At 33.3% G+C, this 14,851-nt stretch overlaps 1 protein-coding gene across 9 annotated transcripts in view; it reads right to left on the bottom strand.

Moving 5' to 3' along the window:
* HDAC9 (histone deacetylase 9) overlaps positions 1-14,851 on the bottom strand; it is a 518,734-nt gene that overhangs the window by 233,354 nt on the left and 270,529 nt on the right. For 4 of the 9 annotated variants that reach the window (XM_087946936.1, XM_087946938.1, XM_087946940.1 and 1 more), the window contains 3 exons: positions 10,688-10,747; positions 8,013-8,144; positions 6,034-6,146 (listed from right to left, as the gene is read on the bottom strand). In XM_087946936.1, the coding sequence (XP_087803062.1) occupies positions 6,034-6,146; positions 8,013-8,144; positions 10,688-10,747 (305 nt within the window). The remainder of the gene's footprint in view (positions 1-6,033; positions 6,147-8,012; positions 8,145-10,687; positions 10,748-14,851) is intronic. The other 5 variants (XM_087946937.1, XM_087946942.1, XM_087946943.1 and 2 more) reach the window with 2 other exon arrangements.

The raw sequence follows: 14,851 nt of genomic DNA on the forward strand, positions 1-14,851 counted from the left end.
CATAATAAGCTACAGCAAACACACAGAGTAATTCAATGAAATTTAAATACTGAAGCATTTTCTGTTTGGAGAGCTGAAATGGTAGGCTATGTAAAACAGGCATCAAAATCCAAGGGAATTCCCTTGGATTATTGTGCCTGCAAGATTTAAAGTAACTAGTTTGTTCCTGAACTGTCTAAAAAGATAAGGAATCTTAGACTAGTTTCTTCTTAATAACTGAGGCCATTGAAGAGGTATGGTTAGGATACATGGGTCTACAGATATTGTATATGCCTTCTCTACAGAACATTTCCAAATTCCTTTTACCATTGTATACAGATAGGATGTTTTAATTATGGTAAACAGTTACATATTTAAAGAAGTATAAGTCTGGTCCATAGAAATTATATAACATATAATACTATAAAAATCATACAAAATATAATAGTAGAACACTAAGATTAGATAAGAATTTAATTTGCTATATATAGGCATTCCTGCAATAAAGAAATTTAATGATGTGGATACATGCACCTAAACTAGATCTGTGCGAGCTATTTCTATTGTTATAAGCAATTATGTTCCTCCAACTTATTTTCTAATATGCAATATCTACTATACCCTAATATCAACAGTTCAACTTGAAATAAATAAATGCTTTAAAAAAACTAATTTTACTTTGTTTAAAATACTGTAAACCTGAAACTGATATAATTCAACTATTCTAATATAATATATGAATAAGCAGATTGAAAATATTTCCATACAATCAATATATATTTAAAACAATAATGGAACACAGAAAAATCTTTTTACTATAGCAGATCCCTTGCTGAATGTAGGTTACTACTTTCTTATCTCTTACTTCTTACTTCTTTAGCAGCAGGTATGTAGTATTTTACATTAAAATCCTTTTTAGCCTACAGATAACACAGATTTTGGTATGCACACCGTATGTTTTACCTGTTAAATGATGGCCTTGTTTCCTAACTAACATTTCAAGAGCAGAATAAATAATACCGTATAATATAATAGTAAATTTGTTTGTTTTAATATTCAGCCAAAACATTCCTTTTAAAGGCTGCAAGCATGTTTTCCCCCACTCCAATATGTTTTAAAATGAGCACCTATTTCTTAATTATAATGGAGAAAATATCCTTTTTATTGTTTTTATTGAAAATATTCTTTTTATTGTTTTATTGTTTAATATGATGAAACACAGCAGAGTCTTTCCAGAACGCATTAGTGCTCAAAAATTAACAGATCATGCAGCATTATTTTCTTATCCAAATTAAACTTTCTGTGTTGAAATTACTGCTGTATAGAGTAATGCATTTTGAGATTCTATATTTTTAACTTCCTGGAATCTTAGGCAGAACTTTATGACTCAAAAACACCACATGTTAGCTATCAATGTAACCTTTTAGGGAAGGGGATTGTTCTGGGCCAAAGAGAAGCTACTTATCAGTGTGAAGAGGTCACACGCTTGCCCTTGGATCAGAGTTCACACATACAATTAATTCGTTATTAGAAAAAGTCACTGTTGGAGTTTGAACTGGGCTTTGCAGCTTCAGAGGTTATTGTCCTACCAATGACCTGAAGAATTATCCCTTTAGCTTTCTATCTGACAAATTACTTTCCCTTATGCTATTTTTTTTATCAAAAGATTTCACAGGTTGCAATCTTGCAAATGTTTTTCCATTTCTTCATTTTTATTGAATTTAGTAGAAATCAACATAATTAATGCAAGTATATGCAAATTACATGCTGAATAGTAGATTTTGCAAAGAAATGGTTTTTTAAATTAAGTTTTAATAAGTTTCTTTGATGCATGAATCCAAGTCCAGAATGCAGCTAAATACAATTATAATTAATACAATCATCTATTTAAGAATTATTTTAAATACCTTGCCTGATGGTTAACAAAAATATGTCACCTTCCCAATTCTTGCCTATCATGTGTCTACCTATTCTTTTTAATGGAAATGTCAGGCATTTATTTTATAATCTTCTATATAATGAACTGTTTCACCAAAACAGAAAATGCCTTTGTAGTAATGGTGCTTAGGTGTACCCCTTTTCTTTCATTCATAGGAGTCAAGAGTTTGGTAATCCCCATCTATTTTGCAGAGCAACGGGAAATGTAGATTGCCTTGTGTTAGTATATCATTAAAAAATATGTAAGTTTAATTTCTGATAATTTAATTCACATGAGAAGGAATATATGATTGCATGCAATAGATCTCAAGTTCAATTCATAGTATTTTCCAAATTTTGAGAGAAGTTTCTAATAGATCATTCTAAAAGAAATGAATAAAAGACATCAAATTTGAATTGAACTCTTGCCTTCTGATCATGTGATATAATATCAAATGTTTTCTCATTCTCTCTTGCTCATTCTAGTTTTAGGTGTATGTGTGTGTGTGTTTGTGTCTGTATCTGTGTATTGAAAATATAGCTATAGAGTAAGAAGACCCTGCTTCAAAGGTATTAAAAAGTGTTTCATTAGCTTTGGAGACCAACTCACAACTCAATTCTTTTCTAAAATAGTTTTCCAGCAAAGGATTTTGATAATTCCATATAATCTTAAATTATTTCATCAACATTTAGTACTCCAGTTACTAATAAGCATCTTTCATCCTAACTACACACATACAACTACAGAAATCTACAGAAGGATAAGAAGGCTCCTCAGTGGCCCACATCTGACCTGACCCTTTCCTAAAAGGCTAGATTAGCATAGTAATGGCCCTTTATCAGTTCTTTAAGATCTTAATTTAGATTTACATGCAATGTAAATTTAAATTGAAAGTTGATTTTATTCTACCTGCATATTTTGTGATAAAGCATTTTTTCTCACCATTCTTTTGGGGAATGGGAGATGATATTAGGTTACTAGCTATCTTGAACAGTATCTAAATATTATGGGATATAATATTCAAATAAATAAACATTATCTTTTTACATCAAAGATTTTTACTGAACACTGGGCATGTACAAAACTTGTTGGAGTAATGAAATACATTTCATAAAAATGAAATAATTGGCAAATGTAGAGCATATTTAAGAGACTTGTGCCATATTATCAACTAGGATTTGCAACAGAAAGCAAATGAACTTTTATTGCATGCTGGTCAAGAAAGCTAATAAATACCATGTTGATTCTGAACTGACCTGAGAGAATCAACTGATAAATGTAATGCCTTTGATAAAGCTGAATATTTTCATTTCCCTAATTCTATGAAACCGAAAAACATTTCCTCCTGAACTTAAGTTTCTGGCCTTTCAATGCCACTTTCATTTTATCAGTATTTATTTTGAAAACAAGGAAAAATCAAGGTACACTTGAAATGATTCCAATATCACTTTTGTCAGAATTTATAAATAGTACAGACATACTATAAATTAAATTTAAGGCTGTACTGATATACTAAATTTGAACGTAAATCAAATGATTATTAACTGTACAACATATTTTTAGACCTATAAATGAATATCAGGAAAAAAATATACTTCAGAATAAAGCAACTATTAAACTAATTTTCCAAAGAACCAAATAAATTATTTTCATGTTCTCAAATAAGCATTGCTTGATCATTCTGCACTTAGTCAGACAACTCAGTAAAATAAAGTAAAATAAAAAAATCTAAACTGGTTTAAATCAAGGTTATCTAGATATTTGGATTGCATGCGTCTGTAATTGAATATATATTGTTATGCTTTGCATATAAGCTTTTAAAAACTTATATGCTCCAAGACATAAGAATCAAGGAACATATATTCTTTAATAAGTTTCTGGTCAATTGTGGTTTGTATCAGAAATGTTTTATTAAATATACTGTAATATTACTCAAATAAAATACCAATATAATTGTTTAAAACTGACCCATCTGCTTGTATACATAATTAAATAATTATAACCTTGGATTTTAAATTTCTGGCAAATTTTCAATTTCATTTCCCCCCATTACATCAATGATTAGCAAAAAGAAACAGAGTATATCTGAAACTAAATGATGTTTTTTAAATCAGAATCAAAATACAGCTGGAAGGGATCTTGGAGTTTTTGTACTCCAACCCCTTGCTCAAGGAGGAAGTCAGATGTGGGATTCAACCGGTGTTACTACCGGTTCGGTGACTACGTTTTGACTATGTTTGGAAAACATCATCAGAAACATAGATGGCAATTAGACGGTGAACTAATTGAACAGGCTAACACCTTTAACCATTAAGCATTATGAGACTGGATCTTGGGCTTGCCATCATCAATGGAGTATAGTTAGAGCAAAAGCTCGTTTGAATTTACTGCTTAAACTAAATAATCATAGTTACCCAGGGCCCATAACTCCATTAATTAAAGTATACAAAGCTAAGATTACCCCATGCTCTTTTATGGAGCAGAAGTTTGGGGTCTATACTGAACCACACTACTAGAACAAACACAGTCCCAGAATTTGAGATGTATTTTGGGTGTAGATCCAAGAACATCTGCTGTTGCAGTTAGAGCTGGATTGGCAATCCATACAACTCATGCACTATCAAAATTAAAGCATATAACTACTGGCACAAAGTAAATGAAATGGAGACTGATAGACTTTCTAAGTTATGTCTACTAGAGGAAATAAAATCAAGATCACAAATCTCCTAGATCACATTAATAAATTTTGTAAGAAGCTGTGGCCTTCCTGTCTCTTGCGTAACAGGAGAACGATTTAAAAAAAGAGCTGCCCAAAGAATCAAGGATATAGAAACACAAAATGATATAGCTATCCTTAATAAGGTGGATAACTTGAGATGGCTGAGCAAATACAAACATACTTTTTAAATAGACAGCTATTTGAAGCTACAACTGCCAAAACATCTTAGGGAGATATTTACGCGGAGCGGCAGAGGTAGAAGACCTGGCTCACATCCTATTTGATTGTTGCCTGTATAAGAAGGCGAGAAACAGGTACCTTGATCTATATACCAAACAAATGACTCAATGGGACCCCCATATCAAAACAACTTATAATATGAAAATAATATTTAACATAGCACAGTACTTAAGCAAAATGGTTCAGTTGAGATCTGCATATGTGGGACTGATTGGGGTAGATTGTAGGGCTGACACCAAAATATATTTTTATCATATTTTATCTATATCTTAAATTATTGTATTTTATTCCAATTTCATTTAAAATTGTATTTTATCCAATTCCATTTTAAATTGCTTTATCGGATTTTAGTAATAATTTGTTTCTGGAATTCTGCACTTTAATATGGCCCAAGGGCTAATCAATAAAGATTGAATTATAAATCCAGGTAGTCCTCAACTTACAACTTTATTTAGTGACTGTTCGAAGTTATACAAGCACTAAAAAAGTAACTTATGACCATTTTCACACTACCGTTGCAGCATCCCCATCAACATTCAGATCCTTGGCAACTTGTTTGACAATTGCAATATCCTGTGGTAATGTGATCAATTTTTTGACCTTCTGAGAAGCAAAGTGAATGGGGAAGCCAGATTCACTTAACAACTTTGTTATTAATTTAATTCTGATGATTCACTTAAGAACTGTGACAAAAAGGTCATAAAATGGAGCAAAACTCACTTAACAAATGTCTCATTTACCAACAGAAAATTTGGGCTCAATTGTGGTTATAAGTTGAGGACCACCTATACAGTTGCAGTGTAGCTATTGAAATTGGAGGGAATGCTGTTCCAAAGAGGAGTGGGAAGCCAGTTGAGAACATCCAAACTTGAGTTCTCTGAAGATGACACTGGCTAAAGTAGCAACCCAGAGAGAACCTTATTTTGCAAATTTAAAAGGATAGGCAGACTACACTGGAAGAACTACAAAGGACTTTAAAGGTGGCAATCACCTCCCTGAATTGCATCCAGAAACAAAATTATAATCTGTGTAGTTCTCAACAGATGGATGTTACATGATAAATCACCTGGTGCCCCAAACTACTTAAGCACTGTATTTGGACTTCTTATAGTTTTTAGTATCTTAAAGTTTGTGCAGTAATCCAAATACCAGATACATAAAACCATTATTTTCTTACCTCAGCTGGGGAATTCAAAGGCAATACTGATGTTTCATTCTCTGTATTTCTTGTAGGACCATTACATGGTGAACTTGGGCCTGATCCTGGAGAACTGCTACCAACTGATGATTCTGGAATGTTGGTAAAAGAAATAAATCTAAGTAGGATTGGTAATCAGAAAGTTTCAGCTACAACAGAAAATAAGTTGCCCACACAATGTAGTCTTTTATTCATGTTATAATTTTTCTTTACCTCATAATGTTTTCAATACACAAAACCCCACAATTTATTACTTGAGCAATATTTTCCTCCTTCCAAGAGGGGCAAGTTTCTCAGTGGTAGGCAAAATACTAAAAAAAAAGTTCCTAATGAGTAAAGGAAAAGGAAGTACCTTTGGCTTCATTTTCTGCTCCCTCTGTAAGAGACCAGCATGATAGAGATACTGGACTCCCAAAGGTCAAGATAACATGTCATCAATTCATGAGGCCTGCTGCCATTCCTTGGCTGTTTGGATAAACCCCTGGAGGACTCAGTTGTGAACTGGCCTTTATATGAGCAACTAATAAAAAACAATACCTCATTTGCAGTTCAGTCAGTGAATTCTAGGGGGAAAAACAGGAATCTTCAAAACCTAAATATAGTATCTTAATGATTTTATCGTACTTTGTTTTGCTATAAAAAAGCCGTGCTTTTTTAAGATTACATGGTGAGGCCACTATATATACCACTATTGAATAATAGATTAAAGCACCTATTAAAGTTCTTTATGTAGACAAAGAAAATATATTTTATGAGTTGATCAAAAGAATAAGAACCACACACACACACACGTGTGTGTGTGTGTGTGTGTGTGTGTGTGTGTGTGTGTAATATACCAAAACAGAATGGTATGTTTATATATACTATTCATCTTGCAAACATAAAATGCCTTTTTTTATATAAAAAGTAACACATGCCTCATAAATACTGTCTTCAAAAATAATCTTGTTGCTAATGACCAATAGACAAACATTTGGTTCCTTTAAATTAGCTATTTACTAAGGTGTCTGAAATTATTGAGAACGGTTTCAGATATCATGTAAGCACAAACATGGTAGCACTCTGCTATTTATTAAAGGAACCTCCTTTAAGATCTTTTTCAGGTTTCTACACAAACTACAAAATAAAGATGCTATTTTAAAAATAAACTGTAATTAAAGTAACTTTAATAGCACAACCTTCTTCAAGACTTGCATGGAATTGTGGAAAAGTTTGGACATTTTTAAATATATATAGCTGGAGTTACTGTGGCTCATTTTTACATAAATTATAAATGAATAACTTTTGTGAATAACTTTTTCTAAATCATTTTTCAAAAGTGCACAATTCTTAGGATTTACTCTGATTTTAAAGATATCTTCTAAATAATGATCCTCATTAAAGAAACCAGTGGCAGAAATAATATAATATAATAAGAACTAGAGTAACCACAAAATAAATAAAGTCAAAGAAAATGAAGAAGGTTAAATTGCTCCAGGGCTTTAGAATTCAGAGACAGGGACCTGCCACATAACACCCCAGATTTAACTGTCGATAAGAAAGACAAAAAAGTTTGGATAGTGAATGTGGTAATATCTGGAGACAGCAGAATAGAAGAAAAAGAACTGGAGAAGATAACAAAATACAAAGATCTTCAAACAGAAATAGAATGACTGTGGCAAAAGAAGAAAAGGTAGTATCAATGTTACTACCTTTGGGTGAAATCCCAAAACAACTGGAGCACTACATGAACACCATTGGATTAACAAAATAACCATCAGTCAATTGCAAAAGGCAGCTTTACTTGGAACAATTTATATTCTGAGATATCTTTAACTTATCAAACCTAACATCTGCTTATCTCAAGTCTTTAGGAAGGACTCGATAGGTAGATAAAAATGCCAAGTCCAGTCTGGATATCTGACTGACTATGTAATTAACTATAATAATAATTAGATATGATATTTCTAGTTCATTACCTGTCATCTCAAATAATCTTTTCTTCAATGAGCAGACCATTGTTCCATCTTTCCTTCTGAGTAAAGGGCTGCTTCTTCTTTCTGTTACTTTTTGTTTTAACTTGGAGCGAACTTTCAAATTGGGTTCGGAAGCTGAGAATAAGATCACAAAATCTATCATTACAGACTACAAACCTGCGAGCTTTCTTTTTGGATCTGCTTCCTTCTCAGGTTTGCAAAGTTTGCCTACAACTTCTAACTTAGCAACATGGCCGTTGAACAAAATTATATAAATTATTAAATAATAGTAGGTTCGCATGTAAATGTCTGAACCACTATTTGAAACCATGGTTTATGTTATCTGTTTACATATATGGCTTAATGCAATAAATGATAATTCACGTAGTTTGTATTTACTCATCTTATTTCTGATTTGTTATTGTTTTCTGCTGAACCTCAATAGATCTACAAATATCAATTTTAAAAGAATAAACCACCAGCAAAATGCAAATAAGTCATGATTAGCTTGTTCTTTTGCAAAAACGTTGGCTTGATGGACTCCTAATCTTTTTTTTAAATCATAAGCAGTAGAGTTTGATTAATGAATTCTATATGTTTATATAAAACAAATGTGGTTGACATATGGTGTTTTTAATATTACAAATTTCCTTCATCACTCCCGTTTGCCATGTAGATAGGGCTGAAGGAAAATGGAATTTAAAATCTGGAAACTCAAACTCTGATATAAAATATTGTTCAAAACTATTTATTTGTTTTATTTTACTCATTTCCCAAATGCACTGATGTTGTTTTATTATTTTTTAAGTGAAAAAGTATACTTAAGGAATATACAGTATTATGGCAATTATTACAACTGAACAGAAAAAAACAGGATAAACTTAATATATCTATTCATTTTTTAAAAAGTAAATATACGTCTGTCTGTCTGTCTGTCTGTCTCTCTGACATTTTATTCCTACAGGTTCTAAGTTATATACTGTATAATTATCAGCAAAAGAATTTAAACACCGTAACATTATAATCATAAACTTAACCTACCCATTCTAACAATAGCCACCACCAAGGACAGATTTTGTCTTACTATCCCCTATTGTTTGGTCAAAGAGCCAGGCAGATTTAGTGAAGGCAGTCAGAGATGGTACTCTTGAAGACATTGAGATCTCAAACCATGGAGAACTTTAAAAATGATAACCAACTCTAAATTCACCCCAAAGCTAATTGGCAAACAATGCAGTTCTTGGAGTAGATTGGGTAAATTATCCAGATTACTGCATGCTGTAAAAGAGTAAACTTCCATCAATGGTCTTCAAGGAAGTTGCAAACCTCCAATGTTAAAGTAACAGAAACAAGAGTGGCATTCTTATGTGGAACATCATTCCCAGATTAGGCTAGCCCTGACCCTGCTGGCCTTTCACAAGCGCTAAAAATTTGGATTTGTGCCTAGGTCTGGAGCTCCAAAAGTGGTAAATCCATCTCCTGACATTGTTGGTAATTATTTTATGAGATTCAGCTTTCATGTGTTTTCATTATGTATTATAAGTTTTGTTTGTTTTTATCTATTTTATTATAATCTGCTCAGAGTCACATATGTGAGATATACAGCTATATAATTCAAAGAAAAATAAATAAATAAAATGATTATGTACAATGCATTCTAATTCAGGAAAGGACAAAAGTGCTGCCCTAGCTATAATTGTGGGAAGGCTGTCCTTGTCATGGCCTCCACCTACTGTTCAATAAGTTTGAGTCCAAGAGAAACTCAAGATTGTGAATCAGCTCCATATAGGAGCACATTTTTACATGTAGAGAACCAGGATGACCTTGAAGGAAATAAAAATTATTATATAAGAAAAGAAGCTAAAATATTCCGTAAGTTTTAAGAATCAAGAAGTATTCAATGGGATATAAAAGGAAGGAAGGTAAAATGCAATTGGAGTTGCAAAATTCGATTACTACAGCCTATCTCAAAAAAGTATAGTTCTAGTATTATAAGAACTCTATTTCCTGATATACTTTATTCCAAAAGGCTGACATCAATCTTGCAACTTATTGTGCTTTACCTCCTCTCCCTTTTACCTTATTTATTCCATTATTCAATTTTTATAGCCATCCATCTCAACCTAATGACTATGGGTGACTTACGATCTAAAATCATATAACAATTAAAAATAGTAAAAGTATCACAAAAATAAATACATATAATAGGTGAGTTAATTAAGCAATTAATAGTAAATCCAAGAAAGAGAGTCCTAGCACATTCTAGGCCTAGGAACATATACAAAATTTTAAAGTGTTATGAAAGGCCAACAGGGTTTGGACCATTCTAATCTCCAATGGGAGGATATTCCACAAAATAGGATCTATGATAGAGAAGGTCCATCTTCTAGTTCCTGCCAGTCAACTCTCTGGATGATAGGATGTGCAGCATACCCAGTCTTCTGGATCAAATTGGATGGATAGAGATTCTTGGCAAAAGATGATTCCTCAGGTAACATAGTCCCAAGCCCAAGTAGGGCTTTAAAGATGATAACCAGCACCTTGAATTGGATCTAGAAACACACTGGTAGCCTTTGCAACTCATTTAGTAGGGTGTTACTTTTGCTATATATCCAGCATAATTTACTACCCACACATTCTACACCAGTTTATAGCTCAGTGAATCAGGAGAATCCTACCTGAATCTCTTCCAAACACTACCTTTTCCTCAAGATGATCTCCTTGATTCTCCACATAACCTACAGATGGAACATATTCAGATTGATAAGGCCTTTGGATTCACAACTATTCCAGGCTATTAGTGTCAGTACAGGTGTGGAGCTGGCTATCTTCAGCATACTAATGTTACCTCACTCTGTATTAATGAACGGCCTAATGCAGCAGCTTCACGTAAATGTTGAATGCAGGGCATCCTTATAATGGGAAATCTGAGCACGTGACCTCTTCCCAGAAACATGTTGTTTTTCCAGATACATACTTGTTTCCTGTTGACTACTCAGAAAGAATGATAACTACTGTAAAACAATGTCCCACATTTTCAACCCTGAAAGATGTCCAATTACCATGCCCCAAAGTTCAACAAAACCAGCAGTCACAGTTCTCCATTTCAGCCTTGCCAGAGATAAACTAGCAGAGCAACCATAGCCAGTTGTGAATCTCAACTAATATGGCAATAGATAAATCATCCTCTCTAGAATTCTCTGTAGTTATAGGACCACCACCTAGTTTGACTTCAGAACATAAACATCTAAAATATGTGGGTTTCTTAAGGAAAGTTGGGACTGTTTTGGAAGATGACTTGGAAAATTCAAAGTCATCTTCAGTACAGAATATAGTAACCAACTGCTAATGGGTTAGAGCCATTTAGTTGGTTTACCTCACTCTTGTTGGCATTGTGTTGGGTACTTTTTCCAGGTCAAATTCGAGTGCTATTTTTCACATATAAAACATTTTCACATTTCCTCCAGTACCATCTGGTCTGAACAGAATTTTCCCATCTAGTGTGGCTTACTCAGGAGTTGTTCCACATTCTCATCTTCAGAAAGCTAGAAATATGGAATAGAAGAAGCAAGCATTTTCCAACCCTATTCTAGTCCTGTGGAAAGTTTGCCATCTAATGTTTGGAGACATCTCACGCTCCTACCTTTTAGAAAGGCAACATAGACTCTATTCTTTCACCATTCCTAGGGACAGTGGTGGCATCATTAAACTTTATACTCTAACATGTATTTTAACAAGTGAAAAGCAATTCTAAAAGAGTGGCATTATGAAATTGTTTTAGTCCAGCCCACTTATTTAATTCAACTCTTCTTATTTTGGGGAATTCATTCCCCAACTTGTTATTTAAAGAATAAGCCTGACCTTTGGCTTGAAAAAATATATAGAAAGCATGAGTATTATTCTGTTGATGGAAATTTCCTTTCACTTTGAGGAGTATGCTTCTAAGGATTATAAATAGGTAAGTCAAGCGGGTAAAGGTGCTCTTACCATTTTTGAGGAAGGCCTAGCCCAAGAGCAACCTTTAAAAAATCCAACTAAAGTTCAATTTTTTTATTTGCTTACACAACATAGACAGAATCTTACCAGATTAAATCTATGCTACCCTCATCTAACAGATATGTCCTGGAAGATTCTAGAGAGTGGCTCTTCTAAAGTTCTTCCTCTTAACATGATCGAGCTCCAAACTGTGCTGAAACTTGTCCTCTTTGGAATGTGTTCCTTCCTTCTTTGGAATCTATTGCATTAGGCTTGTTCATCAAAATTTGCTATGATTGTGATTTTCTCTTCTAGAGCATCTATACTTCCAATTTATGTATAGAGAAAAGACTAGGGATAAAGATTGGAAATAAACAACATTCATTTGGATGACTGTGGTGATACCTACCGTTCTATAATTATCTATTTTATGGTTACTGGAGACTCAATTGTGAGAATAAGGAAGACTCTTAAGTAAAGTGACTTTTGACTTTTAGAAAGCTTCCTGGACTATCTAAATGGAACTGACTGAATAATCCTGAGATATAAAGAACTATGATTATTGTACTTTCTAGGAGCAACATTAGGATTGAATATATTGGACTATTGAACAAGAGTGGGACTTACTAAAATAAGACAAGATGCTCCATCAGGGAGAAATGAGTGAAATTTCAAAAGAAATGGCGTTGATGTTTCAAAGCATTAAAGACACCATGACAAAGAATCACAGGGAGATGAAGAACCTATTGCATGGCATAAATGAGAAAATAAAAAATACCCTACAACTTATATGAATGAAGATCAAAAAGTCCAGGAAAGAAAGGAAACAATAGAAAGAATGGAGGAAAAGATAGAACAGACAAATCAGCAAATAAAAAAAGAAGATGAGAAGAAGAAGACAATAAAGATAATGATGACTGATGAAACAAATGAAGGGAAAAGTACTTTAAGAGATTTAAAAATGGATTTGGATAAGTAAGAAGATACTTTTGAAAGGAAGATAGCGGCTTCGGTAGACACTCTGGAGGCCTGGCAGCATAGTGGGATAGAGATGGGAGAGATATTTAGATTGAATAGTAAAGACACAGAGGTAGATAAAGACAAAGATCCAAGAGAGGAGTATCGGAGGCAAGCTAAAAAACAAATAAGAATTGAAATATTAAAACTGACAAGAGATGATGGATAGAAAGGAAATATTTTAATATAATGTTTGGCCTGATTAAAAGCTAGAATAGAGGTAGAAATAAGAATACATACTTTTCAGGACTTCTGGTTGACCTTGTGGCGAGAACGGCTGGAAAATAGCGGAGCTCCACCAGGCTCTATGACATGCAGCCAACAACTGCTTGCTGGGAGACCCTATGGGGTTAAGCTTCTCTGGAGGGGTGGTGAAGAAAGGAGAGGCGCTTTGTCGATCATGAGGAAATTGCAATTTCCTTGTTGATCCGAAGAAAGCTCTTCCAAATGGCAGCAGGAATGATGGCCATTTTGGTCTGTCCCAAGCTGGGACAACTGGGACACTAAGTTCTCATGCTGTAGTAGTGCGTGGACAGTGAAACCAAGAGAGTTAACTTCCAACTGTTACCTTAGAGATTTAACCCAAGTTAAAAATTCCAAAATGGTCCTCCAAACGTTAAGAAAGCAGCAATTGGATTTATGGTGAAAGATCAAACACCAAAAAACTAAAGAAGAAGATTAAAGTCTTAGAAGTAAAAGAAAAATCTAAAGGATGAGTTAAAATATAGAAAGCTGGAAAAGCTGAATAACATTATGAAAAGTGATTATTAGAAGAAATTGCTTTTCTAAATTCTATTTCTACCCCCCCCCCGAAAATCAGCTGTTTTTGACTTTACTTAGTCTGTTGAATGCTGGAATTGGGAGTGAGGGAGCCATCTACTGAGGAAGAAGATTACTGCAACACGTGAAAGGAAAGTGTTGAAAAGAGAGAAAGTAAACAATACTTGGAGGGATACTTGACCTTGGCTTTATCTTAGTCAGTGATCTGGATGCTGGGAAATATTTACTGAGCTTTTTGAAGATCCTTAAGGCTAACTAAACTAAACACTAAAACTTTATTTGAACTGGGCACTGAAAAGTGGATTTGAAAGATCTGAAGAAACCTAGTGGATTAAATTGGATTTGGATTATTAACATCATGTGGCAGATTATCCTACGAAGCAAAAGAAGAAAAGCGATAAAAAGAAAAGATAAATAAGACTTTAAAAACTGGACAATTGGGAAGTGTAAACTGGAAATTATAAAGACTGAAAAGCACAAACTTATAGCATTTAAGGACTAGAAATTTAGAGGATTTGGAGAAATAATTCTGGGATTGACTAAATTTTATTAATAATTGATTATTATTTTTTAGTTTTTAGATATTGGCATATTGGAATATTAGAGATATGTTAACTTAGTACAATATGACCCAGCAGGAGACAATAAAGTTTTATGAAGAAATGTTAGAAATGGCAACAAAGAATTATAAAGAGTTGATGGGAATATTTAAATTCCCATTATGTATTTAAATATATAAAGATCTGAAAGTAGAAGGCCCTCAACAAATTGTGGCAAAAGATGAATATAATACACAGCAGATAGAAATTAGGAGTGGCGGAGGAGACAAAGCAAAATAAATTGCAAGAAGATAAAAATAAATTACAAGCAGATAAAAACACTGAAAAAATATAACAATAAATACTAAAAATCAAATAGATAATCCCTCAAGAGTTTACAATAGAATAGAGAGAGAAAAAGAAGACATTCTAAAAATAATGAAAAGGTTATGGATGGATATTCAAAAGATGCAGCAGAAGGGGATAAAGGGTAAGGCAGAGGGAACAATCAGTTTGTGTAAAAATGCTAGA

Source organism: Notechis scutatus, chromosome Z (genome assembly GCF_049901735.1).
Source record: "Notechis scutatus isolate UNSWTSFEM ecotype Mainland chromosome Z, rNotScu1.2, whole genome shotgun sequence".
Lineage (NCBI taxonomy): Eukaryota > Metazoa > Chordata > Lepidosauria > Squamata > Elapidae > Notechis > Notechis scutatus.